The 27024-nt window shown below is 49.9% G+C and overlaps 4 protein-coding genes and 4 pseudogenes across 4 annotated transcripts; 5 read left to right on the plus strand and 3 right to left on the minus strand.

Moving 5' to 3' along the window:
- Window positions 1-1311: 1311 nt before the first annotated feature.
- On the plus strand, window positions 1312-1981 carry LOC134051197 (feather beta keratin-like; annotated as a pseudogene).
- A 2580-nt stretch (window positions 1982-4561) lies between these two features.
- On the minus strand, window positions 4562-7415 carry LOC134057992 (uncharacterized). Its single transcript, XM_062515045.1, has 6 exons — window positions 7329-7415; window positions 7109-7112; window positions 6927-7031; window positions 5662-5729; window positions 5144-5288; window positions 4562-4956 (listed from the first exon to the last, which is right to left on the minus strand). The coding sequence occupies exons 1-6, from the start codon at window positions 7413-7415 to the stop codon at window positions 4562-4564; spliced, it is 804 nt and encodes a 267-aa protein (XP_062371029.1).
- Window positions 7416-8497: 1082 nt separating this feature from the next.
- LOC134051203 (feather beta keratin-like) lies at window positions 8498-9169 on the plus strand. The gene is made up of 2 exons (XM_062504813.1): window positions 8498-8618; window positions 8811-9169. Exons 1-2 carry the CDS (start codon window positions 8498-8500, stop codon window positions 9167-9169), a joined length of 480 nt encoding a protein of 159 aa, XP_062360797.1.
- Window positions 9170-11903: 2734 nt separating this feature from the next.
- On the minus strand, window positions 11904-12604 carry LOC134051210 (feather beta keratin-like; annotated as a pseudogene).
- Window positions 12605-15269: 2665 nt separating this feature from the next.
- On the plus strand, window positions 15270-15945 carry LOC134051215 (feather beta keratin-like). The gene is made up of 2 exons (XM_062504838.1): window positions 15270-15390; window positions 15578-15945. The coding sequence occupies exons 1-2, from the start codon at window positions 15270-15272 to the stop codon at window positions 15943-15945; spliced, it is 489 nt and encodes a 162-aa protein (XP_062360822.1).
- Window positions 15946-18758: 2813 nt separating this feature from the next.
- Window positions 18759-19431, minus strand: LOC134051220 (feather beta keratin-like; annotated as a pseudogene).
- A 1659-nt stretch (window positions 19432-21090) lies between these two features.
- LOC134058003 (feather keratin B-4-like) lies at window positions 21091-21904 on the plus strand. The gene is made up of 3 exons (XM_062515057.1): window positions 21091-21128; window positions 21286-21354; window positions 21547-21904. The coding sequence occupies exons 1-3, from the start codon at window positions 21091-21093 to the stop codon at window positions 21902-21904; spliced, it is 465 nt and encodes a 154-aa protein (XP_062371041.1).
- A 2620-nt stretch (window positions 21905-24524) lies between these two features.
- Window positions 24525-25275, plus strand: LOC134058010 (feather keratin B-4-like; annotated as a pseudogene).
- Window positions 25276-27024: the final 1749 nt, after the last annotated feature.

A 27024-nucleotide genomic window follows, 5' to 3' on the forward strand; every position in this document is an offset into this window, starting at 1 on the left:
CTGATCGTGTCTTTCTGACCTTGGTGGCTCATGATAACTGCCAGAATTAGAGAGCGCTGTGGTTTTATTTGATGACATCTATCAAGGCATGTAGAAAATTCAAGCAAACCTAAGGAGAACTGGGGAGTCATCAGTGAGGTCAATGCCATATGCACAACACATCCCATTTACATTCTTCCCTCCTGTCTCAAGAAACTCCCAGCACTTTATGCGTCTCCTCGTTTTGTGGATACCCCCATCCTGTCCACATCCTGGTCTCCCTGAACTCTCTTGGACAATGATATCTATGTCCTTGTTCCACTCTGGATCCCCTACACTGTTATGGGACAAGAGGGTCAACTCCCTCAGACTGCTTGGATTTCTTCTTCTATGTTATGTATCCTGGTAACTGCTGGAGCTTTTTATTCCCAAGAACACATGTCCCCCGCACAATCCATTTAACTTCCAGCAGGACTACAAGGAGCTTCCCTTCTCAAATGATTTCATTGCCAAAGCAGCGGCATCTGATGTCGTGTGCCTGGATTTCTGTTAGGGCTCTAGCACAGTCCCACAGGACACCCTTGGTCTCTAAACTGCAGACATTTGAGTTAGATGCGTGGACAAATGAATGGATGAGGATCAGTCAGAGAGTGATGGTCAAAGCTCCATGTACACATGGAGGCTGATGATGAGGCCTTCCAGCCTCTGTCTTGGACCGGTGATTTTGAGTACCTTTATCAAGGACATGAGGAGTGAGATCAAGACCACCCTCAGCATGTCTGCAGGTGCCAGGAAACTGAGCAGTGCACTTGACACACAGTGAGAGATCCCATCAGAAGGGGACGCTGGGAATGCTGAGAACATATGAACCTCTGGTGGGTCAATAACTCCAAGTTCAAGGTCGTCCATCTGCACTGGGGCAATCCCAAACATGAGAATTGCTTGGAAGAGGAATTCCTGGTGAGCAATTCCATATGGAAGGATTTGCTGATTCTGGGGGACCAAAACTTTGACAGGAGACAGCAATGTGAATTTTCAGCCTAGAAAAACAACCATATCCTGGTTTGCATAAAAACAGGTGTGGCCAGCAGGAATGTCGGGAGATCAGCTGAAGACAGGAGAAAACACCCAGATTCCTGTGGGCTTTGTTTTCATCTTCTACATTCCTGAGACAAAACAATACTAAGCCATTGGCCAGCATTGGCCCCATTTAAAGGCTGCCGCCAAGGTGACACTCAAGGAGAGGGCATGGAATCACAGAATATTAGGAATGAAAAGGTGAGCCACATAAGCACTGAGGAGGCTGGGCTTGCCAAGAACTGCTGCCTCCAAATGCCCTAAGGCCATGGACAAGGTTGTCCCACCCCTCCACGACCAGCATAAAAGCCGGACCAGAGCCTCTCTCCCTCACACACTTCTCACGCCTTCTCCTTCTGCTCCTGTTGACAACAAGGTGAGTCTCAAATCCCTGACCCTCCTGCTCCTGCACACCTGACTGCTCTCTTCCGTTACTCACAGCCCCTGCCTCAGCAGCCCTAACCCCTTCCCACAGCCCCACTTCAGCTTCCACATACCCTCAACCTCCTGCATCATCAACCCTCACATGCCCACACTCCACAGCCCTGCCTCATCACCTTCTCTTCCAGGGACCCTCCACACCACATCCATGGCCTGCCAGGACATCTGCCGTCCCTGCGGACCCACCCCGCTGGCCAACAGCTGCAACGAGCCCTGTGCCCTGCAATGCCAGGACTCCCGCGTCATCATCAACCCTTCCCCTGTGCTGGTGACCCTGCCAGGCCCCATCATGACCTCCTTCCCCCAGAACACCGCTGTTGGATCCACCTCCTCGGCTGCTGTGGGCACTGAACTCAGTGTGCAGGGACAGCCCATCTCTGGTGGATTTGGTGGATTTGGCTATGGCCTTGGCTATGGCCGTGGATTTGGCTATGGGCTGGGAGGCCTGGGCTGCTATGGCAGAAGGGGTGGCTACAACTGCTAAGAACCCTCAGCACCATTCCTGACACCAGCCACCCACTGCCTGGAACAAACCACAGGCATTGAGGATGCCTCTGTTGGCCAAATGCCTCTCAAATTGTCTCTTCCTGCTTCTCCTGCTCGCAGGGCATCAAGCAAGGCAGTAGCCAAGGTGCCAGCCGTGTGGCATGGCCCATCTGCCTCCTCCTCCTCTTCTCCCACTCTGTGCCCTGCAATCCCCCTTCAGGTCTGTTAGGTCCCTTCTTGAAAACCCCGTCTCCAAGGCCATAGACCATTGGACACCTCTGCTGAGCTGCTCGCACTGTGGGGCAGGAAGGCCTTGATGCTCTGGCCAAACCACCTACAAGCATATGACCTTGACTGATGGTTGCCTTGCTGGCACCCCAGACCAGCTCCCATCTCCTGGCTGCTGTTCAGTTTTTGCTGTTCTACCTCAATAAAGTTTTTCTGCATTACCATCTCTGAAGACTCCTGCTAATTCCTTCTCCCTAGACTCTGTGAGACTAAGTCAAGGTTGTTCTTACGATTTGGTATGTTGAAGAAGTGCTTCAAGACCTCTTTTAGGAATTATTTCCCCAATTCCACTATCAAGTGGTACACATTTTTTCTTCCTGTGCATCACAGCAAGTTTTCAGTTACTTGAACAGAACACACCTGGATACACTACTGCATGTATATCTGTGCCTTGGATACAAGCATCTCCTAGGTGGTGTGCTCAGTTTGGCTGCACACCAGTTTATTCAGACCCTCATCATCTCGTAAGATCATATGCAGATGTTCTCGTGCAGGCCCATGTCTTCCTTTTTTTGTATCCTCAGAGTGGAACACACAAGCCTCATCTCATCAGAGTGCAGCAGAGCTGCCCACTCTGTGAGGATAGCCCCAGGACATGGGGGATTTTTGCTCTTCTCATTCACTTGGCCAGGACATGTCCAATCCTTCATCCAACAATACCCCGAGTCTTTATCCGAGGTCAGGGATGTACCTAATTACCTCATTGCCCATCCAACATCCATTCCTGAGATGGATCCAATCCAGGTGCAGGACCTTCCCCTTGGCCCTGTTGACCTTCATGAGCTTCACACCAGCTCATCTCCACAGCCTGTCCAAAACCCTCTGGATGCCATCCCTTCCCTCCAGACAATCAACCACACCACTCACCTTACTATTATTCACATTCTTGCTGAGGGGACACACAATTGTACTCTCCATGTCCCTGACAAAGATGGGAACTGATAACGGGGGCACCGTGAGTCTCTTTGGGTCACCACTCATCCCTGTTCTCCACACAAGGACATGGAGCCATTGAGCACAACTTTTGAGTGAAATCATCCTGCCCATTCCTTATCCAGCCAGAGGTCCAACCATCAACTGCACATCTCTCCAGCTCAGAGACAAGGCTGTTTTCTGGCACAGGAACAAATGTTGTGCACCATTCATGGTAGAGGACCTTTGTCCACCTTCCCTCCCCCACCTATGCTGGAACCAATTCCCACTCATCTAAGCTGTCCAGAAAGTAAGAAGAGCACGGCCTCAAGAGGAGGATATGGCATTGCAGCTGTGGAAGCAACACAATCCCAACATCATGACTCACCAGCCAGTGCCATGCAAAAGCTTCAGCCTGGAATATATCCCAATGACATGGGTGATGGCTGATGTAACAAATCATCCTCAAGGCCATATTCTTGATCTTCTACAGCAGAGTTTTGTGTCCTCATGCCCAGTAACCCACAGATCAACAGAGTTCTCCAACATCACCAGAGAGGAGCAGTGGGCAGAATCTGCTGTTCCTGGATTGGAGCAGTCCCAAACATGCAGGACACCGGCTGGGTGGTGAGGGGATTGAGAGCGGCCTCAAGGAGGAACTGGGGGGTTGGATGAAGAATTGGATGTGCTCTGGCCATGTGCACTCACTGACCTGAAAATCCCCTGTGCCCTGGGCTCATCCCCACAGCGTGGGCAGCACAAGAGAGTGAGGGAATCTCACCCTCTGCTCTCCAGTACTATAACCAGAGTTCTGTGTTGAAGTCTGAGCCCGCAAAGACAAGGAAAACATGGACTTGCTTCTTCAGATCTCTAGATGGGCCTAGAAGTTGAAGAGGGACAGTAGCCACTAGTATCCAGCAAAATCAAATACACTACCCAGAGAGACTGTGCCAGAGGCAGGGATAGCTCTGCCTTACTGCATCCAGGTCTGTGATGCAAAAGCTGAAGGATTTGTGGGATGCACTGGAACAGCACAGTGTAACAGATGATAGCCAAATGGGGAAATAAATCTGAGAAGAGCTCTTGGAGCACTTTTTCAAACAACCCAGTGGACTCTGGAACCCTGGCTTAGTGCTAAGTCAGACTGGAATAGTCTTGGATCACAAAGAGGAAGGAGTCATCTTGAGATGTGATGCAGGAATACTTTATTGAGGTAGGAGAGTAAAAGACAAGAAGTAGCAAACGGAAGGTACCCAGGCTGTAGTGGAACTGGGGTGATCATCAGTGGCGGATCATGACTTGGAGGAGTTTTGCGAGATCACCATTGACTTCCAGCCCAACAGCAGGAGCATCGTGTCTGGAATTGTGCTTAGTTTTCTTAGCAGTTGTAGCCCCCCCTTCTGCCATAGCAGCCCAGGCCTCCCAGCCCATAGCCACAACCCAGCCCATAGCCAAATCCACGGCCATAGCCAAGGCCATAGCCAAAGCCACCAAATCCACCAAAGCCACCAAATCCCCCAGAAATGGGCTGTCCTTGCACACTGAGTTCAGTGCCCACGGCAGCCGAGGAGGTGGATCCAACAGCGGTGTTCTGGGGGAAGGAAGTCATGATGGGTCCTGGCAGGGTGACCAGCACAGGGGAAGGGTTGATGATGACGCGGGAGTCCTGGCATTGCAGGGCACAGGGCTCGTTGCAGCTGTTGGCCAGCGGGGTGGGTCCGCAGGGACGGCAGATGTCCTGGCAGGCCATGGGTGTGGTGTCGAGAGTCCCTGGAAGAGAGGGGGGATGAGGCAGGGCAGGGCTGTGGGGTTGCTAGGGGTGGTGATGCAGGAGGGTGATGGTATTTGGAGGTTGTTGTGGGACTGTGGTGTGGGGTGCGGGCTGCTGAGTCTGAGCATGCTGGAAGAGAGGGTTTGGGGGTGCAGGAGCAGGAGGGTCAGGGATTTGAGGGTCACCTTGTTTTGGGCAGGAGCAGGAGGAGAAGGCTTGAGTAGAAGTGTGTGAGGGAGAGAGGCTCTGGGCTGTCTTTTATGCTGGTCTTTGATGGGTGAGACAGCCTTGTGCCATGGCCCTGAGGGATTTTTCCAGGCAACAGCTCTTTCCTCTGTGGCGTTGGGGAGTCATGTGTTGTGGAGTGTTTTCTTTCATGTAGTACTGCCATTCCACTGCCTGCTCTTGATGCCAGGCCCATCTGACCTTGGCTGCCAGTTTTTTGCATTGTTGTTTGGGAGGATTTCACTCTTTGATGTGTGTTAGGTAGGGCTGAATAAAGAACTAGAGCCCAGCAGAGTCGTGATGTCATCAGGGAGGTGATTTTGTGACACACATCCTGTATTTTGTGGGTGCCTTGTGAAGACTGGGAGTCTCTTCTGTGCCACTGGATGCCCATCAGTCATTGTGTTGCACCCTGGAATGATGAGCGTTCTGCTGATGTCCTTGGTATACCACTCCGCAATCGCTTGGCAAGGTCCCAGTGCCTGGGAGATCTTCCTGGTGGATGCAAGAGACCCCATGCCCTTAATTCTTGTGTAGTAAGATAGAGGATCTGGAAATTAGAGCCTGGTTAGGTTAAACTTGTTTTAATGCTGTGATCCATTTGGATTTCTCACCTTTCCTTGGAAATGCATAGCCTATCATTTAAAGTATATTTCTTCACCTATTTATTTATTTATTTATTTATTTATTTATTTTCTCTTTAAGAAATCAAATAAACAGGTAAGTAATGATGTTTAATCATGTTTTGCCCAGGCTGGTCTCTGACATGAATTTACTTATTCAAGCGATATGGTTTCATAACTTGCATCCTGTCAGATGCAATATTATGTTCCTGCTAGGAAAAAACACTAATTGCTACTGGATGGTTATTGTGATCCTATTTCCTCCTCTGTCATGGTGCCAGCATGTCTTTGTGGAATTCTGTGATTCTGTGTCCTTCCCTAGAGGCTGTGTCCATCTGACCTTCATGGCAGTTTTTAATTTTGAGGAGTAGAGGCCAAATGCTTGGTATAATTGTTTTGTGTCAAGCACATAGAAGATGATAAAAAAGCCAACAAGAATTGGGGTGTTATGAGTGAGGTCATGCCATGGAACACTGACAACATCTTTTTTGTCCATTCTTCCCTTCTCACAAAAATAAACCTTGCATATCTCCCATTCCTAATCACAACAAGGATTATTCAGTCCCCTCAACCTCTTGCTGTTCTTGCACTGTTCTTGCTTCATTAAATTCATGTCTTTCTTCTAATATAAAGCCTAACACATCACCCCAAACAAGATATTCTTATCTCTGAGGAGACAGGAAGTGTCAATCTGCTAGAAATCCTTCTCAAGAATTTCTTTTGCCGCAAGGATGCATGGCCGTCACTTGATCCATTTGGTCTCTGCCACGACAATAATGGGATTCTCATGTCTCCAAGTGACCTTCAGCCATTCCTGCTGGCTACACTTCTTTCTATACAGTCCAGGGTATGGTTGGTGTTTTGGGCTGAAAATTCACATTGCTCTTTCCTGTCAAGATTCTGGTCCACTGGAACTCTCAGGTCTTTCTCTGTAGAACTGCTCTTAATGATTTACTCTCCCAAATTGTTCTCATGTCTGGGACTGTCCAAACCCAGGTGCACGACCTTGAACTTGGAGTTGTTGAACCACCAGAGGTTCTTATGTTCTCAGCATTCCCGGTGTCCCCTCCTGATGGGATCTCTCATTGTTCTTGTGTCAAGTGCATTGCTCAGCTTCCTGGTACCTGCAAACATGCTGAAGGTAGTCTCGATCTCACTCCTCATGTCCTGATAAAGGTATTCAAGAGCACCAGTCCAAGCTAGAGTCCTGAAGGCCTCGTCATCAGCTTCTACTTGTACACAGAGTCATTGACCATCACTCTCTGGCTGTTCCTCATCCATTAATTAGTTCAACTTTGAAACCCACCTGTCTGCAGTTTAGAGATAAAGATGTTATGTGGGACTGTGCTAAAGCCCTGACAGAAATTCAGGATGACACCAGTGTCCCCTCCATTGGCAACCAAAGTGATCTATCAGGTAAGGATCATCTGTTCCAGATGGAGCATAAATAGATCTTGAGGTCACCATGTACCCTTCATGGCAAAAAGCTCCAGCAATTACCAGGATAGGATTAGGAAGAGAAATACAAGCAGGTTGAGGGAGTTGAACATCCTGTTCCCTACCACATGTGAGGCCTCATGGACGTGGATATTAATTGAACAAGAGCAGTGCATGGCCACCATGACACTGATGGGTCTGGAGTATCCTTAAGAAGAGGAGAAGCTGAGAGGGCTGGGAATTATTTCAGAAAGGCAGCAGGAATGCAAATGGGACATGTTGTCAATATGTCATGAAATGACCTCACTGATGACACCTCAATCTTGTAATCTTTGCTTGAATCCTCTACCCTGGCGTGTCCTGGCACACACCATCAACAACAACGCCTTGGTCTCTGATTCTTGGAACTAACACTTACCACCAAGGTCAGGTGGAGACAGCCTCAGGAGGAGAACATGAAATTGCACAATTCCACAAAGGAATAACCAAACCATGGCAAAGAAGGAAAGAGGAGCTTGATGGCTGTCCATTACTAATTATTGGGTTTTACTAACAGAAACAGAACATTAAGACTTATTATTATAAGTTATGATACCTTGTGGCTTGAATGCGGAAAAAGTGAATTGTTGACAAAGATGAGTTTGGAAAAAAACTATCAAGCCTGGTTTGTTGTTGTTTATAGGATGGAATACAAGAAATACATTTTAACTGACAGAGTACATGGTCAACTAAATGTGAGAAATTCAAATGGACCATAGCAATGGAACAAGTTCAGCCTAAAAACAGACTCCTGTTTTTCAGATTCACACTCTTCCTCACATATAAGACACAAGGGCATGAACTCCATAAATCAGGAACTGCTTCCAGTCACCAGAGCCCTTCCAAGATACTGTTCAGTGACCAGGACATCAGAAGCTCCGTCAGCATTCCTGGATGCAACACAATGTGTGATGGACATTAGCAGCACGGAAAAGAGTCCCAGTCTTCACAAGGCACCGACAAACCACAGCACACGAGTGCCACAAAATGACCACATTGATATCTTTGCAATTCTGCTGGGCCCCGGTTGTTTATTCAGCTCTCCCTGACACACATCAAACAATCAAATAATCCCAAATACTATCTCCATAGCTGCCACCAAGGTCAGATTAAACCAGCCTGAAGATCTGAACGTGACACTGCAGAGTTGTGGGAAGGAAAATACTCCCCACACAATGACTCACCAGGCTGGGCCAGGCAAGAGCTTCTGCCTTGAAAAATGCCCCAAGGCCATGGCACAAGGTTGTCCCGCCCATCCAGGACCAGCATAAAAACCGGCCCAGAGACTCTCTCCCTCACACACTTCTCCTCACACCTTGTCCTCCTGCTCCTGCTGACAACAAGGTAAGATTCAAATCCCTGACCTTCCTGCTCCTGCACCCCTGACTCTTCTCTTCCAGCATGCTCAGCCCCAGCCTCAGCAGCCCTCACCCCTCCCCACAGCCCCACAACAGCCTCCACACTCCCTCAACCTCCTGCATCACCAGCCCTAACACCCCCACAGTCCTGAGCTGCCTCATCCCCCTCTCTTCCAGGGACCCTCCACACCACACCCATGGCCTGCCAGGACATCTGCCGTCCCTGCGGACCCACCCCGCTGGCCAACAGCTGCAACGAGCCCTGTGCCCTGCAATGCCAGGACTCCCACGTCATCATCAACCCTTCCCCTGTGCTGGTGACCCTGCCAGGCCCCATCATGACCTCCTTCCCCCAGAACACCGCTGTTGGATCCACCTCCTCGGCTGCCGTGGGCACTGAACTCAGTGTGCAAGGACAGCCCATCTCTGGTGGATTTGGTGGCTTTGGCTATGGCCTTGGCTATGGCCGTGGATTTGGCTATGGGCTGGGAGGCCTGGGCTGCTATGGCAGAAGGGGTGGCTACAACTGCTAAGGACCCTCAGCACCACTCCTGACATCAACCATTCACTCCCTGGAACACACTCCAGGCATTGAGGTCACCTCCAAGGCCCTCCAATGTGCTCAACACTTCCTGTTGTTGCTCTTAGGGCACCAAGTAAGGCATTAGCCAAGGGGCCAACCCGGGCTGCCTGCAAACATGGCCCATCTCTATTTCTCCTCTTCTCCTGCTCCCTGTGCTGCATATCCCCTTCCACTCTGTCCAGTTTCCTCTGGACCATCCTCTTTTCCCAAGCTTTTGACTCTTGGGCACCTCAGCAGAGCTGCTCCCTCTGTAAGGCAGAAAGAATGTCTGGCCCAACCTCCTGCATGCAAAGCACCTTGGCTGATGGTCGCTCTACTTGCACCTCAGACCATCTCCCTTGCCCTGGCTACTCATGAATTTTCACTGTTCTACCTCAATAAAATTTTCCTGCATCATGCCTTCAGATGTGTCCTCCTTCTTTATTCTCCTGAGACTCTTCCAGTCCATGCTCAGTGCTATGCCAGGATTGTAGAGACAACTGGGGTGGGTGAAAAAAGTGCTCCAAGACCTCTTTTATATGTTACTTCCCCAGTTCTACTGCCCACTGGCACATTTTGCTCTTCCAGTGCGTTCCATCAGACCTTCAGCTCCTGAATCACAGGTTTGGATATGTTAATGTAGATCTGTCCCTGCCTCTGGCACAAGCCCCTCATCATCTTCCAGGTGGTGTGCTCCCTTTGCTGTTACTCCTGTCCCTCATCATCTTCCAGTCCCATCTACAGATCTGAATAAGCAGGTCCATGTATTCCTTGTCTTTGGGGGCTCAGAGTTCAACACAGACCTCTGGTATTAGTACAGGAGAGCAGAGGGTGAAATTCCCCCACTCTCTTGTGCTGCCCTCACTGAAGTGATGAGCCCAGTGCACAGTGGGGTTTCTGGTCAGTGAGTGTACATGGCTGGGGCACATCTAATTCTTCATCCTATTCCCCAAGTCCTCCTCCTTGAGGCTGCTATCAATCCCTCATCACCCAGCCTGTATCCTGCATGTTTGGGATTCCTCCAATCCAAGTGAGGAAGATCCTGCCCCTCTGCTCATGTCTGCTCATACTACAGAACTGTGTTTATCTCTGGGTTACTGAGAATAAGGAAGACCCTGCTGGAGAAGATCAATAGTATGGCCTTGAGGATGATCTGGTGTTGAAGGTTTAGGACAGCCATTGGCCCTTGACATTGGGGCATTTTTTCAGGCAATATCTCTGGCAAATCATAAGGTGGGGAGTGTTTTGCTTTCCTCAGCTCTCCAGTATCATGTCCAGCTACTGGGGCCGTGTCTGTCTGACCTTGGTGACATCTTTTAATGAGGTGGTATTGGTTCCAGGCTTGTTGGATGAGGGGAGAGGGAACAATATCATGTACCTGGACTTGTGCATTTGTTCCTGTACCAGAAGGCATCTGTGTATTCAGTCTGGAAAGATGTAGATTTGTGGTTGGACCATGTGGTGGATAATGAATGGATGGGATGGTCTAATTCAAAGAGGACAGTCTTAGTCAAACTGTTGTGGTCACTTGCTCCATCTATGTGGAAAAAGGGGATGACTGGTGACAGGCAGAAGCTCCAATATTATTTCCCATCTTTGTCAGGGACATGGTCAGTGGGACTGAGTGGGATGTCCAGCAAAATCAGAGACCATTACAAGCTGGGTAGTGCAGTTGTTTGTCTGGGGGGAAGGTATGGCATCCAGAGGGGCTGAAACAATTGGAGATGTGGGATATTGTCGGCCTCATGAAGCTGAACATGGCCAAATGCAAGGTCCTGCACTTAGTTTGGAGCAATGCCAAAAGACCACAGACTGAGCAATGAGGGGGACTAGAGCAGCCCAGAGGAGAAGGACTTGGAATGTTGGTGGATCTAGAACTGAACATGCCGTGGCCATGAACACTCACAGACCAGAAAGCCCCTGCACCCTGGGCTCATCTCCACAGCATGGGCAGCAGGTGAAAGGGGAATTCTGTCCCTCTACTCTTCTGAGACTGGAAATATGTATTTGGAAGACATGGACATGCTCAATCAGAGCTGTTGATGCTCAAGGATGATGATGAGGGTCTGGAGCAACTGGTGTGCAGCCAAAGTGAAAACAAGATCTATACAGAGCTTGTACCAGAGGCAGGGGTAGATCTGCATTAGTGTATCCAGGCCTGGAATTAAGCAAGTGAAGAGTTTGTGGGATACAATGAAAAACCAAAGTGTGCCAATGTGTGCCCATGAAGGAAAAATAGACATCTGAGGCTGCAATGAATGACAATTTTATTGAGGCATAAAGATAAGTGAAAATCATGAGCAGCAACTGGAAGAGGTCAGGCTGAGGTACAAGTAGGGTGACCATCAGCTGAGGCCTATTTGCTTTCAGGTGATTTGGCCAGAGCGTTAAGGATTTCCTGCTCCACAACTGGAGCAGCCCAGTGGTGGAGGTGTCCAATTGTCACGGGTTTGTGAGAAGGGGTTTGCAGCAGAAGGGACTAGACAGAGCTGAAGGGGCGATGCAGAGCGCAGAGTGGGAGAGGAGGAAGGGGCAGATGGGCCATGTTTACAGGCAGCGGGGGGTGGTTGCTTGGTTACTGCCAGGAGAGTAGGAGCTGGAAGTGCTGAGCATGATTGAGAGCCTTGGCCGACAGAGGATTCCTCAATGGCTGAGATGTGCTCCAAGGAGTAGGTGGTTGATGTCAGAAGTGGTGCTGAGGGTCCTCAGCAGTTGTAGCCACCCCTTCTGCCATAGCAGCCCAGACCGCCAAGCCCATACCCACAGCCCAGCCCATAGCCAAATCCACGGCCATAGCCAAAGCCACCAAATCCACCAAAGCCACCAAAGCCACCAAATCCACCAGAGATGGGCTGTCCCTGCACACTGAGTTCAGTGCCCACAGCAGCCGAGGAGGTGGATCCAACAGCGGTGTTCTGGGGGAAGGAGGTCATGATGGGTCCTGGCAGGGTCACCAGCACAGGGGAAGGGTTGATGATGACGCGGGAGTCCTGGCATTGCAGGGCACAGGGCTCATTGCAGCTGTTGGCCAGCGGGGTGGGTCCGCAGGGACGGCAGATGTCGTAGCAGGCCATGGGTGTGGTGTGGAGGGTCCCTGGAAGAGAGGGGGGTGTGAGGCAGAGCTGTGGGGGTGTGATGGGTGATGATGCAGGAGGTTGAGGGAGTGTGGAGGCTGTTGTGGGTCTGTGGGGAGGGGTGAGGGCTGCTGAGGCTGGGGCTGATCATGCAAGAAGAGAGGGGCCAGGGGTGCAGCAGCAGGAGGTACAGGGCTTGAGACTCACCTTGTTGTCAGCAGGAGCAGATGGAGAAGGCGTGAGGAGAAGTGTGTGAGGGTGAGAGGCTCTGGACCGGTTTTTATGCTGGTCCTGGATGGGCGGGACAGCCTTGTCCCATGGCCTTGGGGCATTTTTCCAGGCAACAGCTCTTTGCTGTCCCGGCCTGGTGAGTCATTGTGTGAGGAGTGATTTTTCTCTTGCAATTCTGCAATTCCATGTCCTGACCTTGAGTCTGTGTGTATGCGACCTTGGTGGCAGCTTTTATTTGCAAGAATTAGTGACCATTATCTTGATGTTGGTGACTTTCAGGACATGTAGAAGATTCAAACAATTTTGAAGATGATTGATGTGTCATCAACGAGGATCTGCCATGGAATAATGACCTAATTTCCCATTTCCCTTCTTTTCTTCTGCCTGAAAGAAGCCCAGTTCTGCCAACTTCTCCTTGTTTTTAGGGTGCTCCAGTCTTATCAGTGTCATGGTCTCCTGGCACTGCTCTTCGTCAGCCATGTCCATGTCCTTGTTGCACTCTGCAGCCCCAGCAGTAATTCATAACAAGACAGTGGATTTCCTCCTTGTAATGCTTTCCCTGTTATGCTTTTCATAATCCTCTCCTGGTAATTGCTGGAGATTTTTACATCAGAGGGTACATGGCCACCTCATGATTGATTTATCCTCCACCAGGATCACTAGGTCTTTCTCTGCTCTAATGCTCTTATTGACAAGGGAATGGCAACCAGTGTCATGTGCCTGGACTTCTATCAGGGCTTTAACACAGTCCCACAGGATTTCCTTATCTCTAAACTGCAGACACATGGGTTTGAAGAGTTAACTAATCAGTGAATAAATAATTGTTCCCCTTATGCTTCTTCTTACCCTTATCCTCCACGAGGTTTCCTTTCTGTGTGTCAGTCACAGCCCAGCACTGTGACCCCACAGTTTGACCTTGCTGGGCCTGGCTGAGGTGAGCATTATGAGACTGTGAGGAGCTTAGGACACCTCCCTAAGACATACGGATTACTTTCCCATTTCCAATGGCAAAGGCCAGGAATATAGATAAGCCTGGAGAGACGTAGCCAAGGTAGGGAGGCAAGAACGTGGTCAAAGGGGCAGACACTCACCCCCAGAACACCTGCAAAGCTTAGAGCAGCCTAAACGCTCTAAAACACAAAACATAGCACATCAGTTCCACAGGCTGACATCACTGATGATACCCCCTCTCCACAAAGCTTTAGTCATGCCTTCAACCCATCCTGACATAAACCATCATACCAGCATTTAACCTCTAATACTCACACTTAAAAGTTGCCACCAAGGTCAGATGGACACGGCCTCAAGAGAAGGACAAGGAATTGCAAAATTCCACAAAGGAATGCCAGCACCATTAGTAATTACTCATTTTGCAAATAGGAGCACAATATTACTGACAGGATAGAAGTTATGAAATGTTTTGGCTTGAATGCGGAATAAATGAATTGACATCACACACCAGGTTGGGAAAAAAGGGATGGGCCTAGGTTTGGTGTTGTGTTTTGGATTTCTAAATGACATCAAGAAATACACTTTAAATGATAGAGTAGCTTTTTGGGTAAATTTTAGACGACTAAATGGACTACAACATTGGAACAAGTTCAGCCTGAACAGCTTCTGCTTTCCAAGATCATCCCTCAATGCCATTCAAGACACAAGGGCAAGAGCCCTCTTTCATCCTTCAGGAAAAGTTCCCAGGCACTGAGACTTTTCCAAGTTATTGCAAAGTGACCTCCTCAGGACACCAGCAGCTCCCTCAGCATTCCTGGGTGCAACACAATGACTGATGGATATCCAGGGTGTTTTGGTTTCGGGTAAATTTGGGAGGAAACTTTTGAATGGGGTTTTTTTTAGGAAACCGATTTAAGCCGTCCCTCTCCCAACTGGTTTGGGAAAATATTTTTGCTTGAGAGAAGTGGGAAAAAACCTGTTTATTTAACAAGTAAAGCACTTCTTAGTACAAAAATGAACAATACCAAACAGCAAAACATTTCGCTGCTCAGAAGAGATGACAAGTTCAGAAGAGGTTTTTTTGTGGGTTTCAGCCAGGCTCACTCAGTTTGTTACTAGTTTTTTTGGTGCTGGAAAATGCCTCAGCCAAGGCCAGGCCTGGTAGGCCACAGGTGTGAACTCCTGGTGCTCTTTCAGGTTTTTATTCTAGAGTAGGTTTGAACAATTTTAAGAAAAAGGGAAAAAAAATGCAGTCTAGGGAGCTTCTTTGTCTCAGTGAGCTAGAAAAACTAACCAAAAGCAAAGGAGAGCTCCTTTTAGCTGTTAACTGAAGACATTACAGTTTGTGTGAAGCATGTGGGGGAGCAAGTGCAGTTGTTGATAACAAATTTTGCACTTAATTTCTTTTTCTGTACTTTTCAAACCAGTTTTAAAGCTGCAGAACTTAATATTTTACACCAACAGAACAGACAACTGGGGACAGAAATATCATGAAGTATCTCCAAGACATAGGGGCACAACAAAAGAGTCCCAGTCCCCAAGAAGAAGGCACAGACCAGATTACATCAGTGCCACAAAATGGCCGCATTGATGGCATCACAACTCTTCTGGGTTTCGTTGTTTGCTCACCCCTCCATGAAACATATCTAACAATCAAAGCCACCTAAAGACCAACACTCAGTTTAAAGGTACCTCCAAGGTCAGATGGTCATAGCCACAAGAGCAGGATACGACTGCAGAATTACATGAAGGAAAACACTCCCCACAATATGACTCACCAGGCCAGGCCAGCCAAGAACTGCTGCTGACTGCAAAATGCCCCAAGGCCATGGCACAAGGCTGTCCCACCCACCCAGGACCAGCATAAAAGCTGGACCAGAGCCTCTCTCCCTCACACACTTCTCCTCACATCTTCTCCTGCTCCAGCTGACAAAAAGGTAAGATTCAAATCCCTGACCCTCCTGCTCCTGCACCCCTGACCCCTCTCTTCCAGCACACTCAACCCCAGCCTCAGCAGCCCTCACCTCCCCACAGCCCCACAACAGCCTCCAGTCTCCATCACCTACCTGCATCACTGCCCCTCACACCCCCACAGTCCTGCCCTGCCTCACACCCCTCTCTTCCAGGGACCCTCCACACCACACCCATGGCCTGCTACGACATCTGCCGTCCCTGTGGACCCACCCCGCTGGCCAACAGCTGCAACGAGCCCTGCGCCCTGCAATGCCAGGACTCCCGCGTCATCATCAACCCTTCCCCTGTGCTGGTCACCCTGCCAGGCCCCATCATGACTTCCTTCCCCCAGAACACCGCTGTTGGATCCACCTCCTCGGCTGCCGTGGGCACTGAACTCAGTGTGCAGGGACAGCCCATCTCTGGTGGATTTGGTGGATTTGGTGGCTTTGGCTATGGCCTTGGCTATGGCCGTGGATTTGGCTATGGGCTGGGAGGCCTGGGCTGCTATGGCAGAAGGAGTGGCTACAACTGCTGAGGACCCTCAGCACCACTCCTGACATCAACCACCCACTCCCTGGAACACACCCCAGGCATTGAGGTTGCCTCTCTCTGCCAAAGCTCTCAGACATGCTCAGCACTTCCAGATCCTGCTGTCAGGAGGCAGCAGCCAAGGCGCCAGCCCTACAGTCATGGACCATCTTCCTCCTCCTTTTCCCCCATTCTCTGCTCTGCATCCCCCCTTGGTCTATGTGTGGTCTCCTCTACTGCAAACCCCTTCTCCCAAGTCAGAGACCATTGGGCACCTCAACCATTGGGCTTCTCCCCCTGCAGATCCAGAAGTCCGTTATGCTCTGGCCAAACTGCCTGCATGCAATGGAGCTCAGCTGACGGTCGCCCTACTTGCCACTCAGACCGCTCTCTGCCAGTGGCTGCTCATGACTTTCCATTGTTCTTTTAGCTCAATAAAATGGTCTTTCAATGCAGCCTCAGATGTCTCTCTTTCCTTCATGGGTACATATTGGCACACTTTGGTTTTTCATTGTATCCCATAAACTCTTCACTTGCTTAATTCCAGGCCTGGATACACTAATACAGGTCTATCCCTGCCTCTGGTACAAGCTGTGTATGGATCTTGTTTTCACTTTGGCTGCACACCAGTTGCTCCAGATCTTCATCGTCTTCCCATATTCACCTCTGCTTCGGCAGGTCCATATCTTCTGTATCCTCAGGTGCTCAGAGTTGAAGAAACTCAAGTCTCTGAATGGCAGAGCAGAGGGTCAGAATCACCTACTCACCTGCTACCTACTTTGTGGTGATGAGCCCAGGACATGGAGGGGTTTTGGTTTGTGAGTGCACATGGCCTGGACTTGTCCAATTTTTCAACCACCATCACACCGAATCCTTCTCCTTGGGCATGCTCTCAATCAACCCATCACTTATCCAATATCCATTACTGAGATTGCTACATATCTGAGGGGACAACATTCCCACTGCCCAGATCATTATTCAGGATGTTGAACAGAGTTGTCTGCATGGATCCAACTCCTGGGCTGCAGTACTGGAGATTCACCTCCATTTTGGGTCACTGATCAGAAGCCTCTGGCCTCAACCCCTCAGCCACTCTCAGGCCACTCACTGCACTCTCAGGCAACCTGGACTTACTCAGCTGCTCCAAGAGTGTAGAATGGGAAGGAGTCTAAAAGGCTTTACACAAGGATTGTGTCCAACAGCAGCCACAGCTCTCTCCTCATGCCTAGGGTGAGTCATTGGCACAAAGCAGACACAGAGCTTAGCCAAGCACCACTTCCTGAAGGGAAATCCTCCAAGAGAAGTGGCCTCAGCTCTGGGCACTTACCACATCTCAAGACCCCAAAAGCTTGGCTCACCCCTCCCCTGCTGCTGCTCCCATTTTCATCATGAAGGGCAAATTCCTCCTGAAAAGTTTAATGATGCTCCAACACTGGTGAATGATGGAAGAGCAACTGATATCATATACATAGACTTGTGCAAAGCATTTCTTCCTGTGCCAAAAAACATCTGTATCACTGTCCCGGAGAGATGTGGAGTTGATAGGTGGAACATCAACTGTGGTGTGGGAAAGGGTGGGATGGTCTCGCTCAGAGAGCTGAGGTCAATGGCTCCATGTCTGTGAGAAGAACAGGGATGAGAGGTGACCTAAAGAGGCTCATATTGGGACTATTATGTCTTCCCATATTTGTCAGGCATAGAGACAGTGGAACTGAGTGTCTCCTCAGCAAGACTGGGAATGACATCAAGGTGAGTGGTGTGGTTGATTTTCTGGAGGGAAGGGATGGCATCTAGAGGGTTCTGGACAGGCTGTGGAGATTGGGTGGCATGATTGTCATGAAGGTCAACAGGACCAAGTACAAGATCCTAAATCTGAATTGGAGCAATCTCAGTAATGGATATTGGATGGGAAATGAGTCGATAAAGAGTATCCCTGAGGAGAGGGACTTGAGGTGTTGGTAGATGAAGAATTGGATATGTCCCGGCCATATGAACATACCAAACAGAAACTGTCCATGCCGTGGGCTCATTGCCAGAGTGGGGGGAGCAGGTGAGGAGGGAATTCTTACCCTCTCCTCTGCTCTACTCTGGTGAGACTGGAGTTCTGTGCTCAGGTCTGGGGCCTCAAGGGTAAGGAGCTGTTCGTGTGGATCTGTATATGACCTAACGATATAAGGAAGGACTGGAGCAACAGCTGTGTAGCCAATGTGAAAACATGGTTTAGGAAGGCCTGGTGTCAGAGGCAGGGATAAATCTCTCTTAGTGTATCCATGCCTGGGATCAAGCATGTCAAGGGTTTGTGGGACACAGTGGAAGAGCAAAGTGTGCCAGTGTGTGCTACTGAAGGAAAAGGAGACATCAGAATGCTGCAATGCAAGAAAATTTTATTGAGCTGAAAGAACAGTGAGAGGTCATGAGTGGCAAGAGGAAGGGAAATGGTCTGAGGTGCAAGTAGAGTGACCAACAGCCAAGGTCCTTTGCTTCCAGGAAATTTGGCAAGAGAATCAATGGCGTCCTGATTCTCAGAAGAAGTAACCTGATGGTGAACATTCCTGATGTTCTCTGTCTTGGGGAAAGAGGTTTGCAGCAGGTGGGAATGTACAGAGCTGAAAGGGAGTGGAGGAAGAGAAGGAGGCAGGTGGGCCATGTTTGCAGGCAGCACAGGCTGACCCCATGGCTACTGCCTTGCTTGGTGCCCTGCGAGCAGGAGCTGGAAGCACTGAAGCTGTTTGAGAGCCTCGGCTCAGAGAGTCATCCACAATGCCAGGGCTTGTGTTCCAGGGAGGGGGTGGCTGCTGTCAGGAATGGTGCTGAGGGTCCTCAGCAGTTGTAGCCACTCCTTCTGCCATAGCAGCCCAGGCCTCCCAGCCCATAGCCAAATCCACGGCCATAGCCAAGGCCATAGCCACCAAATCCACCAGAGATGGGCTGTCCCTGCACACTGAGTTCAGTGCCCACAGCAGCTGAAGAGGTGGATCCCACAGCAGTGTTCTGGGGGAAGGAAGTCATGATGGGGCCTGGCAGGGTCACCAGCACAGGGGAAGGGTTGATGATGACGCGGGAATCCTGGCATTGCAGGGCACAGGGCTCGTTGCAGCTGTTGGCCAGCGGGGTGGGTCCACAGGGACGGCAGATGTCGTAGCAGGCCATGGGTGTGGTGTGGAGGGTCCCTGGAAGAGAGGGGGATGAGGCAGGGCTGGGTTGAGGGCTGGGTTGTAGGAGTGTGAGGAGTGGTGATGCAGGAGGGTGAGGGAGAGTGGAGGCTGTTCTGGGACTGTGGGGAGGGGTGAGGGCTGCTGAGGCTGGGGCTGAGGATGCTGGAAGAGAGGGGTCAGGGGTGCAGGAGGGTCAGGGGTTTGAAGCTTACCTTTTTGTCAGCTGGAGCAGGAGGAGAAGATGTGAGAAGAAGTGTGTGAGGGAGAGAGGCTCCCGGGCCAGCTTTTATGCTGGTCCTGGGTGGGTGGGACAGCCTTGTCCCATGGCCTTGGGGCATTTTTCAAGGCAGCAGCTCTTGCCTGGCCCAGCCTGGTGAGTCATTGTGTGGGGAGTGTTTTCCTTCCTTCAACTCTGTGGTGTCATGACTATTTCTCGATGCTGTGTCCATCTGACCTTGGCAGCAGCTTTAACATGAGAGTTGGTAATTGGGAGGATTTGATCATTTGATGTGTGTCAGAGAGGGCTGAATAAACAACCAGTCCCAGCAGCGTTGCGATATCATCAGTGAGGTAATTTTGTGGCAGTCGTGTGCTGTGTTTTGTGGGTGCCTTGTGAAGACTGGGACTCTTTTCTGTGCCGCTGGATGTCCATCAGTCATTGTGTTGCACCCAGGAATGCTGAGGGACCTGCTTATGTCCTGGGAAGTTGACTCTTGGAAATGTTGAAGTGCATAGGAGTGTTCCTATGGGTGCAAGAGGCTTTGTGTCTTGAATGGGATCAAGACAGAGCATCTGGGAAAGTAGATGGTGGTCCAGTTGAACTCGTTCTGATATCATGGTCTATTTGGATTTCTCATCTTTACATGAAATTGTACTCTGTCATTTAAAGTGTATTCCTTGACATCATTAAGAAAGCCATTAAACGAAGACCTAACCCTGCTTTATCCATTTTTTTTCCCAGGCTGGTCTGTGATGTCCATGCCTTTATTATGCATTCAAGTCATACGGTTTCATATCTCATATCCTTTTAGTCCTAAGAATTTGTTCCTACTAGAAAAATATAGTAATTGCTAATGGTTTGTCAGCGCAGTCCCCTTCCCTCCTCTATCATGTTGTTGGCTTTCCTTTGTGGAATTCTGCAGCTCCATGTCCTTCTTTTGGGGCAATGTCCATCTGACCTTTGTGGCAGATTTTAAGTGTCATAGAGGTTAAGGGCTGGTCTTGGCATGTGTCATGGAGGGCTGAAGACTTGTCCAAAGCCTTGGAGAGATGGGGTGTCATCAGTGAGGTCACCCCATGGCACTGATGTGTCCTGTTTTTTGGGTGCATTGTGAACTGGGGCTGCAAACCATCACAGCTCTGTCAGGATTGTCTGGCTTTGCAGGAGCAGTACTTGTGAGGATCTGGCCTTTCCATTATGTTCTCTCCATCCCCACCATGTTGCCAACATTCAGAACCTATACTCCTAGACTTTCCTGCTGGAGATAGGAAAGTCATCCCTGTGATTTACAAAGGCCTCCCATGATCCCCAAAGTCTTGAGTTGATTAATCTCTAGCACTCATCTAGACTGGGCCCAGCAAGATCACGCTGTGGGGTCACAGAGCTGAACTGTGACTGACCCAGGGAAAGGAAAAATGGTGTAGGGTAAGAACAACACATATGTGGAGCATTCCCCACCCTTGAAACCTGTGTGCCTGAGATTTAGGAAGGCTGAAGGAGTAGACTGTCCTTGTCCCCACCACTAGTAGGGCTCACTGGTGGAACAAGGATGTGGACATGGTTGACTGCAAGCAGTGCAGGGACATTGACAGGATTGGGGTATCCTCACAATGAGAACAGGCTGAGAAAACTGGGAGTTCTTTCAGGCAGGAGACAAGAATGCAAATGGAAAATGCTGTCAGTATGCCATGGTATGATCTCACTGAGAGCACCCAAATTACCCTGAGGTTCAGCTGAGTATTCTACATGTGCTGACACAGCCATAAACAACAAGATAATGGTCACCACTTCTTCCAATTTAGATGTTCTGCCAAGGTCAGATGGACACTGCCTCAAGGGAAGAGCAAGGAATTGCAGAATTGCAGGAAGGAAAGCACTCCCACAACTCATGACTCTCCAGCTTGTGCCAGCCAAGAGCTGCTGCCTAAAAAATGCCCCAAGGCCATGGGACAAGGCTGTCCCACCCATCCAGGACCAGCATAAAAGCCAGCCCAGAGCCTCTCACCCTCACACACTTCTCCTCACGCCTTCTCCATCTGCTCCAGCTGACAACAAGGTGAGCCTCAATCCCCTGACCCTCATGCCCCTCCAGCCCTGGCGCCTTTCTTCCAGCTTGCTCAGCCCCAGCCTCAGCAGCCCTCACCACTCCCCACAGCCCCACAACAACCTCCACACTCCTTCACCCTCCTGCATCATCATCCCTCAAACCCCCACAGTCCTGCCCTGCCTCACACCCCTCTCTTCCAGGGACCCTCCACACCACACCCATGGCCTGCTACAACATCTGCCGTCCCTGCGGACCCACCCCGCTGGCCAACAGCTGCAACGAGCCCTGTGCCCTGCAATGCCAGGACTCCCGCGTCATCATCAACCCTTCCCCTGTGCTGGTGACCCTTCCAGGACCCATCATGACCTCCTTCCCCCAGAACACCGCTGTTGGATCCACCTCCTCGGCTGCCGTGGGCACTGAACTCAGTGTGCAGGGACAGCCCATCTCTGGTGGATTTGGTGGATTTGGTGGCTTTGGCTATGGCCGTGGATTTGGCTATGGTCTGGGCTGCTATGGCAGAAGGGGTGGCTACAACTGCTGAGGACCCTCAGCACCCCTCCTCCACCAGCTCACACCTCTGGCAACAGCTCCCACAAGCAAAGCTCCTTTGCTGGTGCCTGTCCTACTTTCACCTTACATGGGATCCCTTCTTCTTCTTCCTCCTGTCTCTTCATTTTTGTGTTTCAATAAAGTTTGCCTGCACCAAAAACTGAGACGCCTCCTATTATTCTCTAGTTTCATCAGTCTCACATCCTTACCAAGCACATTATGTGCCTCAACAGGTCATTGGGGTTTGTGCAACAGCAGCTTTCTTCGCAAATATGTTGAAACAACTTATAAAAGCATAGGAAGCACAGGAGGGCACACCTTCCAGAACATGACACAAACCCATCACCTTATACACCAAAGCCTTGGAATCATTAATGCTCTTCAGGGTACAGCACTGCTAAAATATTTCCATGTAAGTGCACACTTGACAAACTCCCTTCTCACCAGGACTCTTGAACCCTCCCAGCAAACAAAGTCACAAAATCATCCACTTGGCAGGAAATATGGAGTGTAAGTGCTTTGAGTCCTCTACTCAAGCAAGATAAACGGGAGCAGAACTTCCAGCACAATGGACAGTTCAGTGTCATTTCTCCCAGGACAGACACTCCAACACTTCCACTGTGGCTGCCCCTACTATGAAAGATTCTTGTGGTCTTTAGCAATTGCATTCCATTTGTTTCCCCTTTTGCTATTGCCCTCTTGTCCTGCATGTGTGCACTGCTGAGAACAGTGGGGCTCGCTCGACTTCATCTTCTGCCATCAGAGATTTGGACACACTGATTACACCCTCCTGTCCACCCTCATACCCAGGGAGTCCCAGCTCTCTCAGTTTCTCATCCAGGAATAATTCACCAACCCTTCTGGATTCTTGGTGGTTCTGAACTGGTTGTGGTTCACTAAATTGACTTCATTTTCACGCTGGGGAGCCCAGAACTGCCCACAACACCTCACATGGGACATCACCAGTTCTCAGAAGACACCAAGAGTCACCTCCCCCTGACTCATCACAACACTTCTCCCCAGTCTGGACCTAAAGACTTGGGGTCCCTTTTCCCACAATGATATAGGAACACCTCCTGCCCTATTCTTTCTAACCTAGAACCACAAAGGCCTTTTCAGAGAAAAAAAATTGTTCCAAGTGACGCCTTGGAATGATTCCTCCCAAGAAAAAGCACTTGGCAGCTGCCCTTGCTGAAGTCCAGCAAATGTCCAGAACCTGTCAGGTTTTCAGTGCTGCCCCAGTGGATCCAATGGGGGACTTGATCCAACTCCTGGGCTACAGCACTTGCTGCCATCTGGATTTTGGGACAATGACCACAAGCCTCTGGGTCCACTTTTTTAGATCCTTCTCAGTCCACTACGCTGGGCACTGACGCAACCAGAACTTGCCTGGGTTGTTGAGGATCAGGCAATACTCACCTCCAAGAACCCTGGGTAACCTCCAAATCCTCATTCAGACAATCACAAGTGACCTCACCTCTTTGCACTCAGGCCAAGCAAAGACACAAAATATCAAAACCTTTGAGTTTAGTGTCACCCAAGCACCCACTGAGCATGTCCAAACTAAAAGGTGAGGTCTGATGTCAGGTTTTGCCAACTGGCAAAAATACATGGAGGGACAGAAGGAAATAGAAGGTGCAACCCCTCCTCATTGGCAAAGCTGCACACCCTAGACCAACTGATCAGAACTGTGAGAAACTGGGGTAATTTTTCAGAAGGCACCCACAGATGGCACAGGAGAGCCATGGGGTGACCACAGTGATGACACCCCATGTCTCCAAAGATTGGGTCCTGTCTTCAGCCCTCCCTGACATGAAACACTAACAGAAAATTTTGATCTCTTAGTACTCACAATTAAAAATTGCCATCACAGATAGACAGGGCCTCAAGAGCAGGATATGGAATTGCACAATTCCACAGAGAGCTGCAGCCACCTTGTCAGGAAAACAAGTGTAGCTCACGGATTGTCCTTGAGTAATTATTGGTAATTTGCTTACAGGAACAAAATGTTAACAATTGCAGGTTATAAGTTCTGAAACTTGTGGATTGAATGTGGATTAGTTAATTGATGTCACAGGCAGCCTGGATAAAAAGGATCAAGCCCAATTTGTTGTTACTTTATTGGATTTCTTAACAATGTCAAGAAACACATTTTAAATGGCAGAGTATATTGTTATGTAAATTTGAGAAATCCAAATGGGCCTTAACACTGGGAAAAGTTCATCCTGAATAGTCTCTCATTTTAAAGACACAAGGCCATGAGATCTTTTTCATACATCAGGAGGTGCTCCCAGGCACCAGGATCTCACCAAGTTATTGCAGAGTGACCTCCCCAGGACAATAGCAGAAGCTCCCTCAGCATTCCTGAATGCAACACAATGACTGATGGATATCCAGTGGCACAGAAAAGAGTCCCAGTCTTCACAGGACACCCGCAAACCACAACATATGAGTGCCACAAAATGAACTCACTGAAGACATTGCAAATCTCCAACGCTCTGGGTGTTTATTCATTTCACTGTGACACACACACTGAACAATCAAATCCACCCAAATACCAAATTATTAAAGCTGCCGCCAACGTCAGATGGACACAACATCAAGAGAAGGGCATGGAACTGCAGAATTGCATGAAGAAAAACACTCCCCACCTCATGACTCAGCACCAAGGCCATGGGACAAGGCTGTCCCGCCCATCCAGGACCAGCATAAAAGCCAGCCCAGAGCCTCTCTCCCTCACACACTTCACCTCACACCTTCTCCTCCTGCTCCAGCTGACAACAAGGTGAGCCTCAATCCCCTGACCCTCCTGCTCCTGCACATCCAACTCCTCTCTTCCAGCATCCTCAGCCCCAGTCTTAGCAGCCCTCATCCCTCCCCACATCCCCACAACAACCTCCACATACCCTCACCCTCCTGCATCACCGCTCCTCACATCCTACAACCCAGCCCTCAACCCAGCCCTGCCTCAAACCCCCCTCTCTTCCAGGGACCCTCCACACCACACCTATGGCCTGCTACGACATCTGCCGTCCCTGTGGACCCACCCCGCTGGCCAACAGCTGCAACGAGCCCTGCGCCCTGCAATGCCAGGACTCCCGCGTCATCATCAACCCTTCCCCTGTGCTGGTGACCCTTCCAGGACCCATCATGACCTCCTTCCCCCAGAACACCGCTGTTGGATCCACCTCCTCGGCTGCCGTGGGCACTGAACTCAGTGTGCAGGGACAGCCCATCTCTGGTGGATTTGGTGGATTTGGTGGTTTTGGTGGATTTGGCTACGGGCTGGGCTATGGCCGTGGATTTGGTTATGGGCTGGGAGGCCTGGGCTGCTATGGCAGAAGGGGTGGCTACAACTGCTAAGGGGCCTTGGCCCTGATACCAGCAGCTCACTGCTCTGGGAACAGCTCCTGCAAGCAAAGCTGCTCAGTTGATGGCCACCCTGTTTGCACCTCACACCAGATCCCTTCTACTTTATTCTCTTGTCTCTTCATTCTTTTGCCTCAATAAAGTTGTTCTTCATCAAAGCCTGCGATGCTTCCTCTGCCTTTTTGAATTCCAGTGGTTTCACATCCTCACCCCACAAAATGCCAGATCGGCCATTGGTGTGGCTGGAAAAGAAGAATACCTATCTTAGCAAACATGTCACCAACATTGACATGGAAGACAGGCACTGGAAGCATGGGATGAGGGCACACCTTCCAGAACATGACACAAACCTAGAACCCACTGCCTCAAAGATTTTGACACACCCATGCTCTCTTGCTTATGGCTCTGGCAGAGTCTCTCTGTGCCAGCACACACTTGACAAAATCTCTTCCCCACCAGGACTCTTGAATCCACCCAGCAAACAGAAGGAACAACATCATCCAGCTGTGCACGAACTCTGGAATGCAAGTGCTTAATTTCCCTCTGTTCGAGCAAAGACAGGAAGGGCAGCATTTCCAGCACCATGGCCAGCTCAGTTTTAATTCTCCCATCTGTTTTTTCCACTCTGTGACCACTCTCGAACAGAAAAATTCTTGCCCTCTTTGCCTACGGAATTCCAACTGTTTTCTCTTCTGCCCTTCTCCCTTTTCCTTCACGTGTGTGTGCTGCTGAGAACAGCTGGGCTCCCTCCACTGTATTCCCTGCCATCAGGGATCTGAGGACACTGATGACACTCTTCTGTCCAGCCTTGTCTCCTGGGAGTCCCAGCTCTCTCTGCCCTCTAGGAAAGATTCTCCTGTCCTTTCAGTACCTTGGTTGACCTGACCTGGTCTTGTTTCACTAAGCCCTTTTGCTTCTTTCCCTGGACAGCCCAGAAGTGCCCACACCACCCCACGTGGGCCCCCACCAGTATTCTAAAGAGAGAAAGGCCACTTCTCCTGACTTCATTTTAAGAATTGCCTGAATTATATCTTGGATATTGGTATGGCTTTTCCAGGAAAGAAAGTATTGAGATTTTGTGGTCCCTTTGTTCTCCACTAGCACCTCAGAGTCCTGCTCAGCAAAGCTCCTTTCCAGCCTCTCAGGCCCCAGCATGACCTGGGGCCCACTGCTGTTCTTGCACAGAGGCAGAACTTCGTGTTTCCCTAGCTTGAACTTCAGGAGATTCCTAAAACCTTCAGTCTCCAGGTCTCTCTGACTGGTGGCACAACCAAGTGGTGCCTCAGACACTCCATCAGCTGCCAATTTGCTGAGGGGACAACAGACCCACTGCACATGTCATTGTTGAGAATGTTGAAAAGGGTTGGCTTAATGGAAACAACTCTTGACCTATTTCCCTTGAGACTTGCTTCAATTTGATTTTTGGGCCACTGATCCCCAGCCTCTGGGCCACAGCCACTCTCAGGCCACTCACTGCACTCTCAGGGAGCCCAGACTTATTCAGATGCTCTGGGAGTGTGGAATGGGAAGGAGTCTCAAAGGCTTCACAAAAGGGTTGTGTCCAACAGCAGCCATAGCTCTCTCCTCATGCCCAGGCTGAGTCACTGGCACAGAGCAGACACACAGCTCAAACACCATTTCCTCAAGGGAAATCCTCCAAGAGAAGTGGCCTCATTCATCAGCACTTGGCACAGCTCAAGACCCCAAAGCTCACCCCTCCCTCTGCTGCCACTGCCTTTTGGC

Source organism: Cinclus cinclus, chromosome 1 (genome assembly GCF_963662255.1).
Source record: "Cinclus cinclus chromosome 1, bCinCin1.1, whole genome shotgun sequence".
NCBI classification, from domain to species: Eukaryota; Metazoa; Chordata; class Aves; order Passeriformes; family Cinclidae; genus Cinclus; species Cinclus cinclus.